Consider the following 26,204-nt stretch of genomic DNA (forward strand, 5'->3'; position numbering starts at 1 on the left):
TCTGATTCCTCTTTGTCGTTGGATAAACGGCAGTGCCCTGGCACTTCTGCAAATACTGCCAAATACTATCTACAAACCCAATGCAGCTTGGTGTCGGCTTTGCCAATCACACTTGCGTCCTTCATTAAACTTTATGAAGCAATTAACAATAACTATAAAGATGAAGCTACCTTGCTGGCCATGACACGTTTAAAACTGATCCACATTGAAACCTTTGTTAACACCTTGCAAAGGCATCTGGATAGAGAGGGCGAGTCTGACAACTTACTACAAAAACTGTTGTGCGACCAAATGGCGGAAGTGGGGGCGAACAAAAAATTGCAACTAGCAGCGACAAGAGAGATCTTGAAGCGGGGGAAAGAAAGAGCAAAAGAAATGACGAATGGGTTTTCGAAAGAAACGCAAAAGTCAACTGCAGAGCTGCCCAACCAAGCTTTCAAGGGGCCTCCAGTTGAAGTCACGGGGACTCTGAGAACAACTAGCTACAATCTACTTACCAATAGCGCTGAGATGCAGATCACCCATTTGGGTGACTGTGCCTTCATTGGAACGCCTAAATCGGTTATCACAGCTAACCCCATACCGAGAGAAGGGGATATTGTAGCTGCCGTGGCACCAGAGATGGATGAGATTAAGGTCTAGAACTCTGTGTCAACTGAAGAGGAGCAGGGGGAAGGCAACAACTATGAGATCTTCTATTCGAGAAAAAAGAAGAAGAGGATGGCCAAGACCAATGCAACCCCCGCACACGTGCAACAACAGAAAGAAAACAAAGAATATACCAAAAAAATCAGCCAAATCTAATGCCGTTCTCGGCTTCATCAGAAACCTACAAAACTCAGGGTCAGAGATTGGAGCCGACACTTCGACATTATCAACAAAAAAAACCTGATCTTGTAAGGAAAGAGAAAGACCTAATACCACATCCACTACCCCCAAGTAAAGAGACGGGAGAAAATCCAAAGGACTCTGACCAAGTTGGACAGACACCCAAATAGATCAGGAACTCCTGGATCTGTAGGTCTATGACCTAGAAGAAAATTAACAGGAGCCCCCACTTTTATTTCGCTACAGGAAAGAAGAGCAACCACGAAGCCTCTGACACCTCTACCGGGGCCTGAAAGGACTCTGCAATTAATACTCCCAACAATGAAGCAGCCAGTTACACGGTTCGTAACTTTGGAGGATAAACGCAAACTACTAATAGAGAGAGTAGCTACTCGAGAAATGATTGCCCTATCACCTCGGCCAATTCAGAGATCTACAAGGGAAATATCAGGCGGATTCAGGGAATTGGGAAACTTCCATCAAGATCAAGGACTAGAGAGGGGACATACCCTTAGAATGATACTTCAAGAGGGTCTGAATTAAAGAGCTCGAGAAGGCCTAAAGATCAATGCCTCTGCAACAGAAAAGGAGCCTAATATCCAGATGTACAAATACCAAGAGGGCCACAAATCAATCAAGCGTCTGGCTTCTCTTGGCAATGGCAAAGAACCACAAAAGCTATAACTGGAAAGAATGCTACCAGTTAACGATGATCTGAGGATGAACTGCACCAACATTCTAAAACTCCTCCACCAGATTCCATCGCTTCGGGCAATCGAATCAGGCAAAATGAGAGCAGTGGAATTTCCTATTCCACTGAAATTTGACCTTGTTTGCCTACAAATCGACTTGAAACTAATGTGCAACCTGTTACATGATTCAGCAGAACAGTTCTGGCCCTTGGGCTTTGACATAAGTGGAAGACTGCCATCTTATGGTGGCTCACATAATAGATTTAGGACGAGTAACCTACTAGTCAGCGACACTATAGAAGGCAATGGGAAGACCCCGTGCAACCTAAGTGAGTGTGGGGGGAGGTCCTTGGCGAGGGCAGATGCTCCATACTCTAAGGAGACTGTACGACTGGAAAAAAGCCCTATTAAAATCACATTCAATCTGCAACAGAACTTGAGCGTTTCAACTTGTTCATAAATCCGGCCTTAAAAGGGGTGAAAGGGAGACCATCTACAGGTCTTTTGACATTAATTAAGAAGGACTTGGGAATTAAAGTCATGGGGCCTCATTACGAGTTTGGAGGCAGCCATGCCCTTTATAAGGGCATGGCTGCCTCCAAACTCGGGTCCGGGTCTGTGGTCCCTGAATGGGGAAATACCGGGCCATTCTGACTTTGGAGGGCCCGGTATTTCCCCATTCAGGGAACCCGGACCTGGACCATCCCCATTCCCATTTGAGCCCCCATAGGGCTCAATGGGAATGGGGAGCATGCTAAATGTTTATTATTTATTTATTATTTTAACAACGGGCTCGTTAATGACGGGCCCGTTATTAACATACTAGCCCCTCGCGGGACCCGCTCTGGATGTCTGGTCAGACCATTGACGGTGCCGTTAAACCCATTCGCCTGGGTCGCAATGAGGCCCATGGTCTCGAAACAACCCAAACCTGTATATTCAATTAATAGCTCTGGAAAGGGCAAAGGGCCAGTCGATGCCCCACCCCCACCCCCAAGTATCATGATACTCATAAACATCTATTGGAACCCTGTAATGTGGAAAGACAATTGCCATGGTCATGAAAGAGATAGCTGAATGTGCTGTACATTTTGGAGATCCAATGATCAAAATTTGTGGGGACTTTAACGTGAATTGTATGAAGATAGAGAAGAATGGTGTAAATCTAAATTCTAGTTCAAGTCTGGGGTAGAGGAAGGAATCTAGGGCTAGAGGTCTGGCTGAAGGAAATGGTAGAAAGGAATTTTCATATGCTTAATGGGCATACTCTGGGGGAATGACCCGGGAGCTCCAACGTGGGGTAGAGGCAGCCAGCTTTCAACCCTGGATTACTTCTTTGTTTCAGATGGTGTTGCCCCTCTGGTTGAAAAATTGGAGGCGGTTAACATGCGGCCTAGCGACCATGATTTATTGAAAAAGTCACTGTTCTTACTGAGCTGTAAGGCGGGAGAACAGTGGCAAATCGGTGTGGAAATAGCCCCGGGAAGAAATCGTCTTTGTTTACAGCGCGACAAAGTGGCTTTATTGAGTGACAGATATACCGCTGTTTTGAATTGTAAGAACATCGGCTGTGATTATGTAGCCCTCTTGAGCGACTATCAGGAATTTAAAGGGGTAGGGGGAAGCCCCAGTTTAAACCCAAACGTAGATATGATGAGGAGATAGTTGCAAAGAAACGTGATTTAAGAAGAGATATTAAACAGTTATATCGCAAAGGGAATTCAGAAAGAAAGGACTTAATAAGAAAAATTAGTTAATCTCACATTAAGATAATATGGTGCAAACCGATGCTGAAAGAATGCTAAGAGATCTATCGAATAAAGATTCACAGAGTTTGTGGTTGCTCCTAAATGAAACAGGGTGCTCCTAGAGTGCCCTCCTGGCCAGTGTAGTAAACAAGGAGGCAATGAAGCCAGCAGTCAACAGACACCAACAAAAACTGTAAGTGTGGCATGGGTGGGGTGTAGAGAATTACTCTACTCCAGAAATCCCCCGCCACTCTACCTTACCTTTCCATAACGTAGACTGCCATAGACTTACACCAAGCATTCTTAGAGAAATTTGTGGCCACTAGCCTAAATCTATTCATGGCTGGACTGTAAATGTTGCATTGCATTACACACTAACTTACTTGCCAATGTTAACTAGTGCCACACCTAGAGAGAACTGTGAAGATTGGCCTGTGTCGCATCTAGATAGGATTATGAATGTTAGCGTGTGCCACACTTAGATGGAATTCTGAACTTTAGCCTGCGTCGCATCTAGATAGAAATGTGAATGTTAGCATGTGCCACACTTAGAGGGAATGCTTAACTTTAGCCTGTGTCGCACCTAAATAGAAATGTGAATGTTAGCATGCACCACACTTAGATGGAATTCAGAACTTTAGTCTGCGTCACATCTAGATAGAAATGTGAATGTTAGCATGAGCCAAACTTAGTTGGAATTCTTAACTTTAGCCTGCGTCACACCTAGATAGGATTGTGAATGTTAGCATGTGCCACACTTAGATGGAATGCTTAACCTTAGCCTGTGTCACACCTAGATAGAAATTAGAATGTTAGCATGCGCCACACTTAGATGGACTTAGGTGGAATGCTTAACTTTTGCCTGCGTCACATCTAGATAGGATTGTGAATGTTAGCATGTGCCACACTTAGATGGAATTCTGAACATTAGCCTGCTTCGCATCTAGATAGAAATGTGAATGTTAGCATGTGCCAAACTTAGATGGAATTCTTACCTTTAGCCTGCGCCAAACTTAGATGGAATTCTTAATTTAGCCTGCATCGCATCTAGATAGGATTGTGAATGTTAGCATGTGGCACACTTAGATGGAATTCTTAACTTTAGCCTGTGTCGCATCTAGATAGAAATGTGAATATTAGCATACACCACACTTAAATGAAACTGTGAATGTTACCAAGTGCCACACTTAGATGGAATCATGATCACTAGCCTGCCTCACATCTAGATAGGATATTGAAGATTAGCAAGTGCCACACTCAGATGGAATAGTGAATGATAGTAAGCATCACACCTAGACATAATTGCAAGGACAGCAATGCCAATTAACCGATCCACTAACAATTTCACCCCTCTGCATACACCTCTCAAACTGTAACCAAACACAACCACTAGCCTACTACACACCAATCCGCACAAACTTCACTACACTGCAACAACAAAACAAACCACACATAGACTCGCACAACAGCACACTAGGACTACCGACCGTAAAACACCCCACGCCCAGCCAATGGACCCACCGGGATGAGGCTGCCAACCGCACATCCCTGTTCTCTTGCACTTTTCCAGCTTATTCCCACTAACTCACCCCCTTTTCCCTTTTTCAGAGCCACCAGAGCACCAGGGGACCACTCCGGTGGTGATAGTGCGCGGTACAAATGTCCTTTAACATTAACATCAGCTCTATATGAGAAATCCCCAAACTTAGAGCATCTTGTCATGCCCCCACAGATAAAAAGGGTTTGGGACATGAGCATCTCAAAGGAAAAGATTACAGATTTGATCAAAAAGGCTATTAACTCCAGGGACCCCAGCCCTGACGGCCTGTCAAACTTTATGCTCAAGCAGGCTCCTAAGAATGGGGGAAGTTTTTTTATGAATCTCTTCTTGGAGATCACAGCCCAAAGAGAGATCCCAGACTCTTGGAAAAAGGCAGTAGTGATTCCGATCTTTAAGAAGGGTATTTGGGCGGATCCAAAGAACCATCGCCCGATTGCCCTTCTGGATGTTTTGGGCAAGATATTTGCGTCCTTAGTGTTGTCCCAACTAAAGAGATGGGTGCTTGACTCGGGACAATTTGATATGAGACTATCTGGATTTTTTAAGGGAGTTGGCTGTAGTTTAAATGTATTGCTGCTGAACATCCTCAAAGCTAGAGCTTTGAACAAGTGCAAAAAACCTACATTGCTTTTGTCGATTTTGCCCAGGCGTTTGACAGCATCGACCGGAATCTGCTATGGACAAAATTGGCTTAGTGGAATTGTCCCTCAGACATTCTATCCCCCATCATGGCCCTATATACGGACACCTCAATGCAGGTAAATTGAATTGTGAGGGGCTTTTATCTAAAAAGATAAATACTACGAGAGGCCAAAAGCAGGGGTGCCCATTGGCCCCAGAACTTTTCAACCTGTTTGTGTCGGACATAAAAGCTGCAATGAGACAGGAAGGTTCCTTCCGACCTAAGATAAACGGCAAGCCATTAGGGTGGTTGCTCTATGCAGCTGACTTGATCGTGATTGATGAGACTCAGATTGGCCTACAACCTAAATTTACCACCTTATGCAATTATGTCCAAGCTAATCGCCTAAAGATTAACGTCTTCAAATCTGCCATTCTAGTCATGCAGAGATTAAGAGGGAAGGAAGAAAAAAAAGAACTTCACTTGGCAGTTGGCGAATGAAGAGGTCTGCTAGTTGAATAATGTAAGGTACTTGGGAATTGGGATCAACACAAGTATTTGTGATACTCAACGAGTGATCGAGCTGAAATCAAAAGTGAGGAATTTGACAACACAAGGCAGGGTGATCCATAAAATATTTGGCAAGTTTTCACTAATACCAATCCTAAACTTCTATAAGCAGAAGGTTTCCCCAATCCTGACATATGGTTCTGAAGCCTTGCTGTGTTTGCCTTGGGAAATTTGGACACAACTAGAGGGCTCCTTTTGGAGTAAAATGTTACATCTCCCTTGGCGCGTACCTTTGTCAATCATAAGGCATGTACTGGGTCTCCTGTCCTTATATGCAGTTGTGGTTTAGAACTCCATATGTCTATATCGGAAAATAATAATGGGAAACTCCCGCCACCCTTCAGTTTGACCTCCTTAAAGGAAAGGAAGGTGTAAGAGTAGATTGAGCATTGGATCTTTGGTCAAAACGTTGCACTGATCTTCAGCAAAATGCAGGGGTATCAGAGGAGCTGTTGAAAGCATATCCAGAGGCAGCTAAAAAATAATCTGGCTTGGGGATTGGATTACGACTAAATCGAAAAAAGCAAAGTTTGGCATATATTCCTACCTAAAAGCTGAAACTAAAGCGCTAAATAGAGTGCTGAAATACTTGATAAAAGTCGCAAGTTTTGCACATCAAAACCTTTTTATGAGGTTCAGGCTTAACCTGTTTCATACCAGAGATGTCCTTAATGCTCGTAAACAGGTGGCAAACGATAAGATAGTATGTTGATTAAGTAATGGACCAACAGGAACACCTGATCCTTCTCTGCCCTTTTGTGAAAGATCTAAGAACAAACTACTTGGGCCATTTTGTGGGTGCGTTCCAAACAAGAAATGTCGATGATTGTTGGTTGTAATTATGCCGAGTGGAAAATTCTTGGGGGAAATGTGTCACTTGCTACAATGGACAGAAGACAAAGCATTTTCCGAAAGTGGAGAGAATTCCTAGGGGGTAGTCCCTGCAATAAGTTCATATATACAACCCTTGCATGTGTTTTTGGCTCGAGGAAGCTCTATTTTCTTTAAAGTGTTTCTCCCTGGTTTTTCTATTTTGAATTGACTAAGGTCGACTTAAAAAACAGAGCACATACAACATACATTTTTCAAGTGCTTTGCGACTACTTTGTAAATGTATCGTAATTTTTACGTTGCTATGTGGCAAAATTTTGAAATAAACCAAATGCCGAAATAAAAATAAAATAATAATAATCACCAGGGCATGTTGCAAGTCAGAAGGAATCACACCTGTAGAGCAGGACAGGTTGATGGCCGACACAACATTAGTCACAATAGATGGAACAATCTCTTTTACATTCGGATAGTGCCGAATGGTGATGAAGATTTCATTTTTTCTGTAGCTAGCAAAATCTCTGTAGCGGAGAAGAGTTGGAAGGAGTCCCATACAGGAGCCGAAATAGCAAGGGGGCAGAGGAGTCTCCGAAGGCATTGAGAAGGACAAAGGAGTCACAGGCTCACTAGTCCCGCACCTAGATTGCGTGATATGATCACGAATATCTGCAATCTTGTGGATAAAAAAATCTGGCAAGGAATTGCAAAAATTCTGGGAAGGAGGGACGGCAGTAGAAAGGGGAATATTAGAGGACAAAGAACGAACAACTTTAAATAGTTCTTTGGTTTGGTTAATAGAATTCTCAATTTGCAGGCTAAAAAAGTTACATTTGGCCTCACTAATGGCCAGATGATACGGAACAAGGCCCGATCACACAGGGTATAAGAGGCACGCCACTTCCGTTGAGCTTGCCTGCGCCTAAGGCGTAATAGTTTAAGATATTCCTTAAACCAAGGTTCAGAAGGCCGCCCGCAAATTCTAATGCGTCTTAAGGGGGCCAGTAAATCTGTTGTGGTTGAAAATATCTGAGAAAGAGACGACAGATCCAGACAGAAATGCAATCAGCAAACCAATATGTGAATGGTACAATAAAATGCTCAGACCAAGTGACCCTATTGGTGGTAGACACTATAATATCACTAGTCTGGGCGGAAATCAAGTCAAGGCAGTTACCTAAAATGTGGGTTGGTTCAGAAACAAACTGGTGAAGTGATAAGTCAGCCATAGCCGAGGTAAAATTAGCCGCTGCGGTCTCGGACGCATCATTGCACCTATAATTAAAATCACCTACCACCATCAAATTGGTGTACTGTAACTGAACAGTTGCCACCAAGATAATAAATGACTCCATAAATACAGAATCAAAACGACGTGGACGATAGACAAAAAGAAAATGCACAGTCTTGGAGGCTGAGAGAGACATACGCACCCAAAGAGCTTCCATCTTACAGTTGAATGACAAGGGAATGGCTCAGATTCGAAATCTAGACTTAAAAATAAAACCAACACCGGCCCCTGGATGGTTAGAAGCTCGATCTGCTGGAAGCACCTCATAACTGTCGGGCAGAATATTAACTACCGCAGGCACAGATGAGTCGGACAACCACGACTCTGTAACCATAAGGCAATCTGGCCTAAGGCCTTGTAATAAATCAAAGCAGTCGGCAGCATGTGCTACCAGTGACGAGCATTACATAGCAAACATTGAAGCCGAGTAGCAATGGGGGTAGATATGGGATCTAGCAGAATGGGCCATGTCAGAGGGTCAGCCTCGAAGCATTAGGCCAGCAAGTGGTCACAGGAGTAAGCCCAACCAACCATTTCCGTGAGCCAAGCAATATGGCTTCCAGATACAGTGAACATGGTGGGCGCAGGTAGTGCCCGCCCCCAGCAGACGGGCTCACCTTTTGGACTATGAGCTCAGATTATTCTCTCAGGAAAGTACTTTTAGAACATATAAAAAGGTTAATGTGTAGATATATAGCACCTTTTAAACTCTGGAAATTCCCATTGTCAGTAAAAAACTAAAAACTAGCCTAAACCAAGTGGTCCAGATATGTGATATCATCAGTGATGCCATCAATGACATTTCTGATGTAATCTTTCATGTCCCTGCTGTTAGTTTTAGCAGTACATGGTGAACCATAATGGAGAATTTTTGGGGGGTTTTCGCTTTTACTTGTAACCATAACGTCCCTTTAACAATGTTTTTTTTCATTGTATTTCATAGGTTTTTATTAGTGCAACTTAACCATAACGTCCCTTTAACAAAGTTTTTTCAATGGATTTCATTGGTTTCTATTAGTGCACTGATCCATAACGTCCCATTAACAAAGTTTTTTCAGTGAATATATATATGGATACATTTTTGGGTTGCTACTGTGAACCATAACGTCCCTTTAACAAAGTTTTTTCAGTGAATATATATATATATGTACATTTTTAGAGAACCTTGATTGGACATTCCTTTATTTTGGTCTGTTGTACTATTGGTGTTTGGGTTGCTACTGTGAACACATTCACACGTCTTGGCCAACCTTACCATATATCTCTTGACTGTGCCTGTTTCCTCTTTATAATTGGGATCACTGTTGATCTGTATGCTGAGTAGGCTGTTTAGCCACTTCTCATCCATGCACTCCTACTGGGCAGTACTCTTTTTATCACAATATCAAAGTAAGAAGAATAGTTTATTACAATTGAGCTCCTGCCGGAGTTTCTTCAAACAATGATTCCATTACACTGACCATTCGAAAGTATTTATTTTGTTGCCACCTGCTCCCTACCGCTAAAAATCCACATGTGAAGTGTTACGGCTTTTGCAGTTTGTGAGGGAAGAGACATGCACTGAACATGCATCGTGTCTCAAAGAGACGGAGGTGAGGCATCTAGAGGAATTAATGCCTCCCTCCGGGTGATTGAAGCAGTGACTCGAGAAATTCAGGAATATGCCGCATTTCCTATATTACGTATCATAACGGGACCGGATGTGAAGGAAGGAAAAGTGCAATACAGTCCTTCCTGAATCAACTTTCAGTGCTAGAGTTCTCAGCACAAATGAGTTTCCAGAAAGCTTCCTATGACACAACCAGAACTTGGAAAGCATTTTGCTAGCCTCCATGAGTCAGCACCAAGCATGACCGCAGTACACTTCCTGTTGGACAACAGTTCACTGCCTAAAACACTCATGGATGTTAGCCTCTGAATGGGATTCACACAGAGCTGTTGAAATCCTATGGAAACAAAGACAGGCATTCAACTGAGCTTCCAGAAATTCTATTCTATAGGGTTTATATTGACTGTTTCGACAGTCAGTTTTCGAATGACAAATGTTCCGACACAAAAGTGTCGAAAAAAAAAGTTTTGCTTTTTTTTAATTTTATTTTTTTATGGCGTGGTCCACCCCAAACCCCTGTTTTTTTTAAACACTTATTTTACTATACAAACTTAAAATAAACCCTTTAATATTAAAAAAAATATAATCTATTCAAAACTTTTTTTCTGAAACTTTTGTTTCGGAACTTTGACTGGACACCTTCTATAGCCCTATACGCAGGGATACAGTCCTCCCAGTGCCTGCTTCTGCATTAAAACTAAGGCTGCGGAAAGAAGCATACATGGCCTCTTGCTCAGCTTTTCTGGTGAGATTGGTCATGTTCAGTGTAGGGCAGATTCAATGGCAAGGCTAGACAGCTGCTTAAGGCAACACCAGCAAGTGAAGATGTGGGGAAAAGTACCAAATTGATATGAAACCTAGCTAATTCAGAAAATGTAACACCAATTCTCAGAGTGGCAGAGGGTGGCGGCAACGAAAGCGGGTCACTTAACCAAAAACATTTTTCAGCTGTAAAGGATTTTGCACACAAAAAATCCAGAGGTCAAGGTCACCAGGTGTCCCCTGTGCAATTCGAGGGATGGGTGACCAGAGAGACCCCTCCCGAATAGTAAGGGGAGAGGGGTGAACAGGAGTGGGAAAAGGGGACGCAGAATGATGACCCACAAAATAATTACCCAAATCCTCTGTGCTAGGGAGAATTCTCAGAAATGTGCTAATTCCCTTCTACCCTAGAGGCCCCCAGCTATTTTTGCTGGACTTTAGAACTTTTAATTTCTAACCTGGAGAGAATGAGGCCTTTTTCCCACTCTCTCATGTATTTTTCTGTTTGGACACTGTGTTTCTTTTGACTTTGGATTCTGACAAACTCCATAGGCATCATCTTTACATTGTGACACACAGCACCTTCCTTGCATTGGCACAGGGAAGTGTCTTAGATTTCCCAAAGGTTTAAATACCTTGTCTTGTAAAACTACTGTTTCCAAGAGCAGGGAAGTGAAATTGACTGCACTTACATTTTGTAACTTTCTAGACCTAGCACACACTATCTTACAATAGGCTGCTGGAGGGGTTACTTAGCATCCCCTTTGTCCAGTTTCTCATGTAACATTTTTATGTTACCCTTTCTACAATTAATGGCTGGTGGCAGTGGTTTACGTTTTACTACCATAGTGTGTTTTTAACGCAGGCTGCAATTGCAGCTGCAGTAAGACACCCATGGGTGCCCATTTTGTCAAAATGGCCCGTTCTTCTTTTTTCGCCATTTCTTGTTGGAAAGAACCTTCTTGAGATTTACTCTGCGTGCCAAACCAGGTTTGGCCCCTTTGTTCATTTTGTCTTTGGCAGGATTCACGAGTGAAGCCCGCCTCTGGCTCCAGCATGTCTGGCAGGGGCAGGAAGTGAGGGAGGTGCCTGAAACTCCCTGTGCTTAGTCTCCTTGGTTACAGGAATGCACCCAAGGGTGATTGGCTGGAGGCCTGTCCTCGGCGGATAGCCACCCTGCTGTGTGACTGACAGCCCGGATGTGAATGAATGGTAGAAAACTGCATAAAAGGCGAGGCTTTTGGCTTCGAAGGCAGAGTCGACCCCTGGATGAAGGAATCTGAAGAAGAACTTGGAAGAGATGCCTGCTGCAACTCCTAGACCGTCTGTTTGCCCACTGAAGCCCTGCTGCAGTGCTGAAGCTCTGAATTCGCCTCGACTAGAGAAGACCTGCAAAGGACGACTTCTCCCCTTGGGTTGGTGGGACCAATCAATCCCAAGACGAGCTCACCTGGAAATCCTCTCGTAGCTGGCTGTACTTCCATTGCTGCTGCAGGAACCGAAGGGCCAGGTAGAGGAACACCAGAATCGAGTGAGTGTCTTTAAGTCAGACCCGAGATCCAGGAAGATCCTCTGAACCCCCAGGAAGCATGGCTGACCAAGCCTGAGCCACCTCAACAGAGTACTGGACCCCAGATGCGAGAAAAGTCTGAAATGGTATCCGAGAACTGCAGTGTTGCTATTTGCTATTTGCTAGAGACACGAGGAGCTGAAACCGCAAAGTGCCGCTGAATTGAAGTTTGCCCATTGCTGCCGCTGACCTTCCAATTGAAGTGCAGGAGTCCCCACATGTCCCTGTTGTTGTCCCCACGACTGAGGCCCAGGAACAACAGGATCTGCAGAGCTGTACAGGAACAGAAAACAGCTGGAACCATTTCTTCTAACCAAAGTACTGTGGAACTAAGGACTTACCTCTTGTTGTGTAGCCTTGCTTGTTCTCAGTTGAGATCTGTCTTGGTTGCTTTTGCAGAGTTGCTTGCAGCTTTGCCCTTCACAAGCCTCGCAGCTTTTGGCCCTTCTGCGATTCTTTATTTCTACAAAGACGTCTAAAACATTGTGCAAGACTTTTAATTACCTGCAAGAAGTGCTTCAGTTCACCTAGACTATTGCTCAATTAACATTGGCTAGCCTGACTCCCTGAAAGACTCTTCTTATTGCTGACTTTGTGTTTTACCTTTCCTCCAGCAAGGGGTTTATTTACTTTGCATTGGGGGTTAAAAAGTACTTACCTGCTTCAGAATATTTTGTGTAATCTTTGTTTTATTCCCGAACCCGTTTCTTTGACACTACCTCAGTATTGCTCTAAATGGGTGTCCAGTCAATTGGTCGAAAAAAAACTGGTCGACTGCAATTTGGTCGACGCAATTTGGTCGAAAACCAAATGGTCGAATTTTTTTTTTATTTATATATTTATTTTTAGGGTTTTCGTTTTGTAAAAAAAGGGGTTTTTAGAGAAAAAAAAGGGGTTAGGGGGGGACCCCCCCAAAAAAATAAAAAAAGGGTTAAAATAATAAAAAAAAAATTCAACCATTTGGTTTTCGACCAAATTGGTTCGACCATTTGTCTGGTCGACCAATTTTTTTCGACCAAATGTCTGGTAACCCTCTAAATGTACTAGTGATAAATCAATGTCCACAGTGTCCTAGTTATTTATGTCACCTCAGGGTGTAGGAAACATCTGTGTGCATCCCAAATGGGTACTTGCTGATTTAGAGAAACTAAGAGTGTGGATTTTGAAGTGTATTTGTGTGTTGCTTTTAAAGTGCTCCTTTCTGAAGAAGGCTTATTGAACTGACTGTTAAATTAACTAATAATTGTTTAATCGAGAAACCTTGAATGTTAGAGGTGATTTGAATACTTGTCACTGGGAATCTCTGTGTAAAAACCCTACTGCTCACATTGACCCCTCTTGAGATAAGCCTGGCTGCTCAGCCACACTACCAACCTGCACAGTACAGACTTTTACCAAAGGTTGGGTTCCTATTGCCAGGAGGTCAAGGTTGATGTAGTCTTCCAAAGGATACTGCACACAATATTGCCTAACACTCTGCAACATGTAACTATGCCTACTGTGGAGAAAAAAAATCCCTGCACGGGCGCTGCTATGAAGTACTTAACGTAGTCGCTTTAAAACAGTGCCCATCTAATGGAATATTTCTCAGAAACTAGGCCCATCAGAAATATTGCAACTCAGGATTGAGCTCTAGCAGGAATAATGAGGCTGGAGTATTTAAACTGTGGGATTCACGGCACGTAGCACACAGATTCTGCTCCAGGCACAGCGTTACTCCATATCACTTTAACAAATGCTGCTCCCAGCCGCTGCCAGCATCTTTATCATGCTGCGCCCATCTTTGACCTTCACTAAAGCTGCCTGCGCAGGTTTGATGCCCTGATAACATAAAAAGCTGTCATAGCCTAAGTACACTTTTGAAAGGGGCCAGTCCTACATCCTCCGTGGTGCAGTCTGTCACTGCACGACCCTACCTCCAATGGGGGGAGGGGCAGTGGATCCCTGGCATCCTTCATGTCCTCCTTTAAATGTGCGTCCTGAGAATGTGTGCCACCTGCCCATTGGTGCACAGGGCCTGTTGCTGGTGTGTACTCTTTTATAATATCAAGCCTATAGACGGGCAATCGGATTCAAGGGCAATCGGATCAGCTCATTTGCATGAGGTAGTCCTCCATGCAAATCCGAGAACCTCCTGCAAGATTGGGCACGTGGGCAAGCATTGCGTTTTGCAGACGGGGACTTGCAGGCTCTTCCTTCCTACCAGTGTGCTGACCCTGGGTTCACAAATGATAACGAGGCCCTTCATAGAGCGACCATCAGAAACACTTACTATGGAACACTTTGTTTTCAAAATGAACTTGTTGGAAAAAGAAAGTACAGAGAGGGATAAAAGGGAGGGAAAAGGAATGGAAGAGGATTGGGAAGGAATAGGGGCAGAGGAGGGATGCGGGTGGAACCCACCCCCCACCATATAAAGAAAAAAAAGAAAACGTTACCAAAACAGAAATGTTTGCTCATTTTTCAGGGGGCAAGGTGAAACGGGCAATTTGCATTTCAGACATACAACCAATCCCACCTATTATTAAAAGAGCTTCTCGCAGCCTGAAAACTATGCAAAGCTGTATACAGATTAGGTTGACCTGTAAAGTGGGCCCTTTACCGGTTCACCCTATTGGCACCTGTTAACCTAACTAGGCAGCTGCAGGTCAGGTAGGTGGTTGCCAAGGAGTGGTTTATATTTGGATAGTTCCCAGAGGAGCCCAGGAACCACGCACGAGGGGCCCAGGCTCAACAATGCCCCAGGAATGCTCAAAGGATTTCTGGAATAGTCCAGTTCTGCTCGAGTTGTATCCTCAACAGAGAACCTGCATACTGCCCCTTTTCGGGTAGGACCAAGCCTAATGTGCACATGGTCTTTCCCCTTTTGTAATGGCTTGGCAGGTGAAGACCAATGGCCTGGAGGGTTGCCCAGTGCAATGCCAGAAGTTTAGATTCATTCTAAACCTTTCAGCCATCACCTCTTTTGTTGCACAAGAACCATGGTAAAGGAACCACATTCTCAGACAACATATATATCAGACTATCCCACTATGCCCCACACCTTTTCTGAGTGCCAGGCTTACAACATATCCAAGAATGTGTTCACAGATCCATAGCAGCCTGTCTTACATTTTTGTTTTCTAACTATATTCACCTTTCATACTGTCTATTCTAGACCAGGGGTCATCTGGCTTCCAGAGTCAGAAGTCCCAAATTAATATGGAGGAATTTCCCAGGTCGGAAAACACCATTATGCATCTATGCAGCTGCAGCACATATGGAGCCCATCACACAGCCAAACATCAAGTGTTATCAACTACCTAATGCTCCTCTAACCACCTTCACACAGGCAATATGCTTGATGTCAAACACACTTAGAACATTTAGGACATGCCTTCCTTTCTGCAATCCCGATCAATTGTCCACCTTAGTGGATCCACACGCACCCAAGTTATCATAAAAAAAACGTTTCCCCTTCTGCATCACTCTACCCTTATATATGAGTCATTTCATCCTTTTTCTCATCCTCCTATCGGCTCCATATTCATTTTCCTAAAGTCTGGATACCCCAGGCAAGGGTGCAGTAACCTACCTGGGCTGGGAGGATAGCTCAGGGTCAACGCATTTGTCTTGGAAGCAAGACAACGCATAGCAACACTGGTTCAAATCCTGGTCTTGCCTTAGAAACTGGTCTCTGGTATTAAGCACGTTATAAAAAAAATTATAATGATAATTACCTCCAGAAAAGCAGGATATTGAGGTTTTGCCACAGCAGAATTGGTCGAGGGAGAATTTGTTGAATATTTTTGGACAAATTCCAATGCAAATGTATGTGGGGCGTGGGTCTGGATAATCCACAAGTTGGGGTTGGGGAGTAGGGTTTGCGGGCGGCCTCCCCCACCTACAATTGTGTTGAAATGTCCCAAACAAAAATATAAATTAGGTGAAATCTCCCTCGACCAATTTCGAGTGAATCACATAGAACAAGAAAAGCCAGGCACTGTGAGACCACTGCGGTGGTGCTTTGGCGCAGACTAAACACTGTGTAGTCTAACATCTAACTTGGTCAGTTTATGGAAGGGATGTACGGGAGCCTGTGGAATCCTGATTGGTGCTGTCAGCGAAGAACAATAACACATTGGCTTCTCTGAGGCTTGTTATGGTCCACGTCCTGGAGTATGTTGGCTGTGCAGACATGGCAGGGACTCTGACACCAATTGGTGCACCCCACATGCTTGCCTGTCTTTGGTTTGCCGAGGTGACTTATAAGCGACTGTGATCATTGCTCTGAAATGCTGTGTGAGGAATTGGCCTGTCCCAGGCATGACATGTCCTGAGGTTGTGAGGTAGGGCACCTGGCTGGAGATTTAAGGTTGTTGGATATGCCAGTATGCCATTGGCACATGCTTGTCTGTGCTTTGTGGATATGGTGCACTGTCAGAGTCACTGTCAGAGTGTCTTTGCAATTTCCCCTCTGTATGGAATCTATTGAGGACCAGATGTGGTACAAGTCTTGTGATGGTGATGCGTGCAATCCGGGCAGGGTGGTTGGGTACCTGGAGGCCTTCCTTGTGTGCATACTCTCTGTGAACTGTGCACAATTGTATGAGCATCCAGGGGAAAGGTATATTTTGCAAAACAATGTTGTTCAGGCATGATATATGTTAGGTATGGACAGCATGTTCCTCAGTTAACGAAGACACAAGACGGTGGACAAGCATGTTATGATGTTTTGAATATTTACATCTGTAGTTTGGTCGTTTCTTTCCTCCATTTCACCAATGGACGTTTGAAAGCTAACTTCCTGGTTTACAGGTTTTGCATATAGTATTAGATTTCTTTTGGTAAGGTGTGAACAAAAATGTATGATCTATGTTTTTAAAAGCACGTCAAGTATAAACCCAGCAAAGATGTTGTCATACCTTTTATATTGATCTGGACCTCGTTGGATGCAGACACACCTTTAATGTTGTGTGCTTCGCAGCTAAATGTCGCCATTTCTTCAAGACCTGGAATTGGAAAAAATGGGGCATGTGTAAGTCTATTTTCCTGTAGTGAAAAAGAAAAACCAATTGTATTTTTGTGCATGGACATGGCATGGCAATTCAGGAAGCAAAAAATGATATCATTGTTGTGACCTCACACTGCTGGAACCATAAATAACAGTAGTGTGTTTCCGGCACTGACATATCAAGGCCCCATGCCTTTGACCATGCCCCTCCCCTACCACTTTTGGGCTTGAACGTCTCTCCTGGCTTGCTGGGGCCCAAAGGTAGCTGAGGAGAAGTGACTTTCCCAAAAGGAGAATAGAGAGCAGCTCAGCAGGAAGCCAAGTATTTTCTTAGTGCTGGGGTAGAGCGATGCTTGTCCTTAAGGAGAATTGCAGATGACTTATAGGTGCAGCCTACGTTGCCTATGGTCCCCCTATGAATCCCCTTTTCGCTTGCTTGCCCAATTGGCCCACAACGACTGTTCCACAGCAGGAAGGGATGCAAGCCAACAAGACAGGAGGGTGGGGGAACAGAGAGGACAAAACAAAACGGTCCTACTATGCATTGTGACATTCGGATCGTGCAAGTGCAGTAAGTGCAGGGGAGAGGGTAAGAGAGGAAGTGCCGGTCAGGGCCCATGAGAAAAAAGCGAGTGCCAGGAGAGGTCAAGTGGACAGAGCCTGGGGAAGCATAGAGTGCAGAGGAAGGAAGGTCCACAAACTAAGTGCAAGGAAAGGGGCTGGAAGGGCTACAGGGGTGCAGGTCCAGCCAGGCAAGTGCAGGGAGAGGGACCCAGAAGGGCAAGTGCAGGTTGAGGGGGTGGGGGTTTTAGGGGAGACCAAGTGCAGAGGTAGACTGCACTAGGGAAGACTGGTGGCCTGTAAACCCTGAAGGAACCAGGCAGGGGTGTTGCTAGTTCTGGAAAAGATCAGGGGCTAAGCTAATGTTGGGACTGGCAGGATTCGAGGCTAGCTATAGCCTTTTGGTTGTAGTCCCTGAGCTTCTATCCGGGGCTACAACTAAAAGACCCAGGGCTATAGCCCCTCAGCCCTCCCGCTAGCAACGCCTCTGGACCAGGCAACCTGTCAAGAGGCAGAGGAGAAATTAGCTGGGGAGGGGGAACGAAGAAGAGAAAAGAAAGGTCTTGAGGAGCTTCTGGAATTTAAGGAGATCCAGCTCAAGTCTGAGCGGGGAAGGGAGGCCATTCGAGAAGGAGGTACCTGTGGAGGAGAGAGATCTGCCCCCTCCAGCCCCTCTCCCCCACTGTCTGCTTGGAAAAGCATCTGATCTGCAGAGAGATAGAGCTGGACAACCAAAGGGCTCTAGCAGGGAGGTATTTTGGGAGATGGAGATGGATGTAGTGGGTTCCCAGGCCCCAGAAAGCCTTGTGTTTGATGCAGAGGGTCTTGAACTTGATCTCGCAGCAACCGGGAGCCAGTGGAGATATTTTAGGTCTGGAGAGATGCGGTCCAATTTATGAGGGTGGCATGATTGACTGTACCAAAGGCAGAGGAAAGGTCAAGAAGGATGACAATGGAAGGAGAGCTGGAATCAAGGTTCGAGAGCAGTTGTTCAGGAGAGCAGTTTCCGTGCATCTGAGAGCACTGAAGCCAGGCTGGTAGTTGTGGAGACAATCCACAGATGCAGTGTGGCGGATAAGCTGGGAGATGGCCAGCTTCTCCAATAATTTGCCCAGGAAGGAGGTACTGGAGTTAGGGTGGTAGTTTGCCGGACAGGAAGGGTCAGCAGAAGGCTTTTTGAGGAGAGGGTGCACAAGGGAGTGCTTGAGGAGTGAGTGGAAGGATCCAGTGGCAAAGGAGTGATTGCAGAAATCGGCCAAGGCTGGAGCCAAGGCTGGAGCAAGGGAGACAATGTTGTCCTTGATGATTCTGGAGGAGCAGGGGAGCACCTGTTTGGATGAGACTTTCATAGAGCAGACTTGTCTAGAACCCTCATTGGGTGTTGTGGGTGTTATGGGTGTTATTTCACTTTCACTTTAAAACTGTATTATAAAAAATGTAAAACATTTTAATTTTAAAATTTAAAATTAACATTTTAAAATGTAACATTTTAAAATGTATTGTAAAAATGTTATGGGTGTTATAGGTGTTATTTCACTTTCACTTCAAAACTGTATTTCTCCTCTAAACCAATCACTGTCCTCTGGGTCATACTGCCCCAGCCAATGACAGTCCTCTCCCTAAGCGCCACCCCTGGTGGCCATCTTCCGATTTTTACCTCACACTTCAGTGTTGGGAGTCCTCACATTGCTCCCTGAGCTATTTTTGTGCATTTTTGTGTTTTTCCACAGAACTGTGAATAATTTTGACCGATTTTTCTTATTGTTTTTGATCAAAGGACAGCTACCGACAGCAGGGATCCGCTGCCGGTGAAGATCTTCATCCACCGTCAGATCGTCGATCGAAGTTTCGAGACGGCTCGGCCATAGGCCTACTTCAAGCCTTTTTAACCATGCCTGAGGAGAAGAAGGAAGGCAGGAAACTCTCCAAACTCTGCGCAAAGTGTTGATTAAGGAACTTATTCGTAAAAGATTCACATCATAAATGCTGATATTGCCTGCATCCGGACCATTATGAGGAGGGATGCACAGTGTGCCGTGGTTTCTCAAAAAAAACCAAGAAAGATAGCTACAGCAAGCTGGGAGTATGGCTCAACTCGAGCCAGGCCCCTGACTCTGTCTGCGGTCAGGGTCATGCTTCACCCAGGACCGGTGGGTCTGAGGAGCGAACTCCCTCCGGGAGGAGGTTGAGATCCTTTAAAGACACCCCCTGCAGGGGTCCAAGAGAAGGCCAAACTCCATGACGCTGGCTCAGCTGGGTTCGCCGCTGATCACCATCAGTCTCCATGGTGAGCCTGCTGATGAAAGTGGCCTCTTCTAAGAGAAAGTCTCTAACCCCTTCCAAACTGTGTTTATTAGTTGACAAACTAACGAGAGAGAAGTCCAGGAGGACCTGTCAAAACGAACTAAGGCATCTCAGCCTTCCTCAGTGGACCCACATCCTGCTCCTGGAAAACCGGGGAAGATTTATTCAAGCTACCATGACAGCAACAATGATTTGCCTGATGACTACTATACAGACCATGAAGGAGGAGAATCTGAGAGCGTTGAGCCTACGTCCCCTGCACGCAGAAGGATGAGCATCAGTCCAGACCCTACGCCACTGCCTCCTTTCACCCCTCAACTGAGGGACGTGTCGATGGATATTCTGACGACTCTATACATACTGGTCACAAAGATACAGCAAAGGATTCCCCCTGCACTGGGGCCTGCACCACCACACGACACTCTGGAGCCTCTGAGGTTGAACCCTCCTCGTCGGAAGAGAAAGTCTAAGCGGGTGCTGGTCCTCATCGTAATTCAACCCCTCTGCCACCACATCAAAGTGCCTCCCTGCTGGACGAAGTAGGATCCTTTCATTCCTCTGACCTGTTTCAGTTAGTACACGAGGAAACTAAGAAAGAAGGGTTCCTGTACCAGCGGCATGAGTCCAGAAAAAGGACGCTCAGGTCTGTTCCTTTCCTATTTGTCTGGCAGGATGCCCTGGTGCTAATGATGAACCCGAGTACAGCCACGCCCAAGTGTGACGGACTGGAGAAAAAGTATAGTTTACCAGATTCAGCTCCCAGGTGCTTAAGATCTCAGCCTTCGCCCGACTCAGTGGTCTCGGCCGCAGCCAGGATGCGCTAGGCAAACTCATCATTGGCAGTCATGGTACCTCCCGACCAGGAGCGGAAGAATCTGCACACAATGGCAAGAGAATAATCTACACAACAGCCTCTACCATGTAGGCTGCTAATGCCCTATTCATTTTGTCCCAATATGACCGGGAACTATGGTACAGTCGGGGACCTATTCAAGACTTCCTGCCCGAGGACAAGAAGGTCAAGGCACTCAAACTGTTTCAGGAGGAGGGAGTGGCATTGGAGAACGCCATTACAGTGGCGGTGGACATCGCAGCCACGGAATTCTGCCAGATGGATCACGGCATGTCCCTTCATCGACAAGGGTGGTTGAAAGCAACAAACCTCTGCCAGGACGTAAAGGCTAAGATGCTGGATATGCTGTTTAACTGGGAAAACCTCTCCGGCAAGGCCGTTGATGAGTCTTTACAAGCCATAAAGACTGACACTGAGACAGCACGCTCCATGGGAACCCTGTAACAACATCGGCTGTCGCCCTTTCATTCATCCAGAGGAAAGCCCGGCAGATCTTCCAAAGAATATACTACCCCTTAGAGCAGCCTTCACGCTCCTCCACTCAAGAAGCATACATGGGTCACTCTCATAGCAGCGGAGGACCACGTCTGCGCTTCTCACAGGGCAGGGCCGATTCAAACACAGCAGCAAATGCATGAATACACAGATTTGACATTCTGAGAAAAGAGGTAAAAGCCTAATTCTTAAAAACAGCAGCAAATGCAAGAATACACAGATTCGACTTTCCTAGAAGAGGGAAAAGCCTAATTTTTAAATACAGCAGCAAATGCAAGAATACACAGATTCGACTTTCCTAGAAAAGAGGGAAAAGCCTAATTTCTAAACACAGCAGCAAATGAAAGAATACAGAGATTCGACTTAGAAAAGAGGGAAAAGCCCCACAACCTAATTAACACAAATATGGATACCATACAACTGCCAAGTGCAGCAGACTGCGGAATTAGATAATAGAAGTAATAAGAGAGGAGGGACAGTTAAATAGGGAGCAGTAAGGGCTGTTCCCCCTGCCCACACCTTTCTTACCTTGTCAGTCGCTGCTGGTTGATGGCTGTGCTGCAGGCTCCCACGGCTCCCATCTGCAAAATCCCTCTGGAGCTGCTTCTGTAGCAGCTGTCTTTAGCCTCAAGGCCCTTCACCGAGGGGACTGCATGGGCAGAGGGGCTGCCCTAAGGGCTAAGGTCAAATAGGGCCTAGGAACCAATCAGGGGCCAGGGGTGGGCAGGGGAAGGGAGCAGAGGGAGCAGAAGAGGGTTCAGAGGGAGAAGAAGGGAAGAAGACTGCAAGAAGTACAAAGGGTTACTGCACACAAAGGACAAGAGACAGCAAGATATTAATTATATAGCACAAAGGAACTTTACGAGGCTACAAATCACACAGGCCACGAGGTGGCAGATATCAGGGCTAATGCTAACTGCAAACAAAGGCTGCAAGGCACATATGTTATTCAGTGGATAATCACTGCAAACACAGGCCGCAAGATGTAATTTAGTGGAAATCAGAGAAGTGCAAAGCATGTTGCAAGGAAAATTCTCCCCAGAGTAAAAACAGAGTATACACCGTGAGGTGTACAGATCAGGGCTCAGGGACCAATCAGGGGTTTGGGTAGGGAAGAGGGAGGGAGCAGAGGAAGCGGAAGAGGTTTCAGAGGGAGAAGGGGGAAGAGGTTTCCTGCAGGACGCTGCAAGGCAGCTAAATGTGACAAAAGAACACTGCAAGAAGTACAAAGGATAACTGCACACTCAGGCTGCGAGGTGGTAAGATATTAATTATGTAGCAAAAAGGAACTTCACGAGGCAACAAAGCACACAGGTCTCGAAGGTACACATTTTAGGGCTATGGCTAACTGCAAACAAAGGCTTCGAGGCAGAGATGTAATTCAGTGGATAATCACTGCAAACACAGGCTGCTTAACGCAGTGCTCTGGCTGCAGGGAGGAAAGGGGCGGGCTTTGTCATCAACAACCAAATGTCTTTTGCATCTCAGGTTTCACTGCCCAATGTACAAAATGAACTCCACAAGGTTAGTACCTTTCTCACAGTCTATGACACCCTTGTAACCTCTTGTAGAGCTCTGCCCCTGCCCTGCATCCCCCAGTTGTTGATCGCTATCCATCACCCCTATTTCTATATGTTTCTGCTTGTAAAGCAGTTGAATAACAAAAACACCTTGTCTTCACCTCTAGCTATAGTTTTTGCAATGCCACCCAGCTGGCAAAAATCACAAAATGCGGGCATATCCATATCAAAGAAAATCAAGGGATTTAGGGACTTGGTTGGCTGAGTACTGTAGTGCCTAACTATATTCATATTTGTTGGACTAAATTAATACATCTTCTAATAGATGAGATGGATACTTGCATCCCACCATGAATAAACCATTTTCCTTCTCAAAATTGATTTCAATCAAAAGATGCAACCAAACACCACGCTGATGCATCATACAAAATCTACCAGGCCCACTTTGATAGCACCTTATCAATGTATGAGACTCTGCTCCTAAAATATTGGGAAGAATTCCCCTCTCGATCTTAGCAAATGTTTTAAAGACCTGGATTTTTAACTTACCTACATGGCCACAAACTAGCCCTCAAGACCATTTCAGCGACTTTCTGGAACATAGACTACTACTCTTTGCAACCAAGCACGCACTGCAACACATTTTGAGAAACACATTTTGCCTTTCACTTTTCAGAACTAAGAGTTGGAGACATCCAACCAACCTTTACCACTTGCCCCGACACAGACTAATGCATTAATGTGGGTAGGGTTACGTACAACAGACAAATCAACTCCTCTTAAATAGGCCAATATTTCCAACATAGTAATAAGGGAGTAATAGGTACACGTGCGATTGAGCCTTTATGCCACCTGCAAAACTCAAGTGATGTGTTCAGACCAGTGGTGTGAGCAGCGAACCAAATCGCATTTAGGCGCACATGGACCAATGAAGGAATGTTATACAAAGGCGGGAACATATGCAGATAATCAGGGAGCAAACACGGCCCAGATGGGTCCAAGAAAAAGAAACTCTTAGGTAGAGATTCATCTAAATAGATGGGTTTTTAACACTTTCTGAAATAGGCATAGTGTTTTTTGTGCCTGGATTTTCACCGGAAGTCTGTTCTAGATGTTGGGTCCGTAAACTGCAAATCTCTGATCCACCCTCGACATACAGAAGGAATCAAAAGCAATTTGTCCTCAGACTTAAGTCAACGGGACAGAATGTTCTTATGAATTGTATCCGCCAAATAAGCTGGGGCCAGATTGTTTAGGCATTTGAATAAAAGGCAGTGGATTTTGAAGTCGATGTGGTCACTCACCGATAATCAGTGCAGGGAGTGGCGAAATCCTGAGATGTGGGTGGACTTCCTTACCCCCACCACCAGTCTTATTGCAGCATTTTGTGTCCTCTGTAGTCGATGACACTGTTTGCCTGGAATACCTGCAAGCAGGCTATTACAGTAGTCCAGTTGGGAATTAACCACTGCTCCGACCACTGCAGCCTGCATATCTGATGGAACATAGGGCAAGGCCTGTCGCAGAAGACAGACTGCACCTGAGCGCTCACCTGCGCATCACTGCTCATATTCTCCTGCCAAATGAAGCCAAGATTTTTTTATCTTTGCCTCAAAAGGCAGATCTGTTCCCAGAAAATGGGGAATATGAGCTTGCCTGGCTGGTGCAAGAAGATGTTTATGGCCGAACAACGGCACCTCGGTCTTGTTGGCATTGAGCTGCAGCCGATTTAGCGATATCCAACTGCTGACCTTATCCAAACAATCACTGACCCTCAGGAACGACTCTCCTGCATTGATTATTTTCACGTACACCTGGGTTTCATCAGCAGACAATTCACCCTGTCTCACCTCAGAATATCCATCAAAGGACGGATATACAGGTTGAATATACAGGGGAGAAAGTGAAGACCCCTGGGTTACACCGCCTCCCGAATTTAACCTGCTGCTGATGTCCCCATAGAAAAGATTCAAAACAAGCAATGGCTTGCGCTGACACCCTTCCGGTCGTGCTGAGTCGGTTTATTAAGATACAGTGATCCACTGTATAAAAAGCAGCCGAGAGGTCCAACATGACCAGGATGGACAAATACCCCCACAGTCGCCCCACACTGCTAATAACGTGGTCTCAGTGTCAACCCTAGGGCGGAAACCGGATTGTAAAGGGTTGAACAGCCGAGCCCTTTCCACAAATTCCTGCAGTTGTGATGTTACCACCTTCTCAAGTATTTTACCAGGCCATGGGAGTCCTGCTATTGGCCGGTAATTTGGAAAATTCTCCAGATCTAAGTTGAATTTTTTCAGTAGTGGTGTCACCATGGATTATTTCAACTCTGGCGGTACTGAACCAGAGAGTAGTGATTTGTTCATGACAAGCGTCATAAAAGGTGACATCTCTACAGCTAAATGTTTGGCCACCGTGCTGGTAAGGGAAACAGAGTGTCATTTGTGGGCTTCAACCCTACCAGCATGTACTGTATGGTCTCTCCAGAGACCATTGAGAATTTAAACCACTGATCCTGGTTAAAATTACTCACTTCCTTCTTCTCTGGGAGAGTGGGTAGCATTACAGGCATTAGCCTGTGCCAGGGATACTTCGGGGAGGAAGGACCAACAAGTAGGATGACAGAACTTAGAAATAGTTGATAACAATTCCCTTTGCTGCATTTTTGCCTCCCACATTTTTTTTATGTAAAATGTCTGCCTTAGCTCTGAAAATTGCCACTTTATACTCCCTCAGGGCGTATCTAACCTGAGTCGCCATCGGGGGAAGTTTGATGTTTCTTCCATTTATGTTCAAGGGCTCTCACCTGTCAATGTAAGAAGGTGAGGTCGTGAGAATACCACAGTTGTGATCGTTTGGTGTGCCTACTAGATTTAAAAGAGTCACACTAGAGCAGGCCCTACCCTTGGCCTCAGCCCCCTTTGCAAAAAAGGTGGCACAATCCAATGAGGGGTCAATAGGATCCAGTTCTCTCACATCCAGGTAGGATCTCACTCTGTGGTGCATGTGTGTGACACGCTCAATCTGTTTTCACCAACCTCCACAGTGCAAGCTCAGTCTTTGGAGCATATATTAGTTTAGTCCCCAACAGGCATCCATGTGCTATCACCTCCAGCTCTAAGGTACACCTGTGTGATTCAGGGGCAGGCATGCATATACCTGGACCCACAGATGCCACGGTTTACAAGCTCCTCTATTGAACAGGATCAGCCTCTGGTGAACTGTAACACCACACAGCTTTTTGTACAGCTGTCCCTAGTTCAGCATATGTTGCATGTGGCTTGCTTCTGTGTTCTTTGGTTGTCCATGGCACCATGGATAAACAGAGTGATCTATGTTCACACATGGCCATCACTGTTCTGTCTCTGAATTTTGTTTATTGTATTTTTGTGCA

At 45.1% G+C, this 26,204-nt stretch overlaps 1 protein-coding gene across 3 annotated transcripts in view; it reads right to left on the minus strand.

Moving 5' to 3' along the window:
- The window catches only part of MERTK (MER proto-oncogene, tyrosine kinase), a 538,988-nt gene that overhangs the window by 257,394 nt on the left and 255,390 nt on the right, over positions 1–26,204 (minus strand). For all 3 annotated transcript variants that reach the window (XM_069607839.1, XM_069607838.1, XM_069607837.1), the window contains exon 5: positions 16,986–17,072. In XM_069607839.1, coding sequence (XP_069463940.1) covers positions 16,986–17,072 — 87 coding nt within the window. The remainder of the gene's footprint in view (positions 1–16,985; positions 17,073–26,204) is intronic.

Source organism: Ambystoma mexicanum, chromosome 4q (assembly GCF_040938575.1).
Source record: "Ambystoma mexicanum isolate Mex_15411 chromosome 4q, UKY_AmexF1_1, whole genome shotgun sequence".
Taxonomy (NCBI): Eukaryota; Metazoa; Chordata; class Amphibia; order Caudata; family Ambystomatidae; genus Ambystoma; species Ambystoma mexicanum.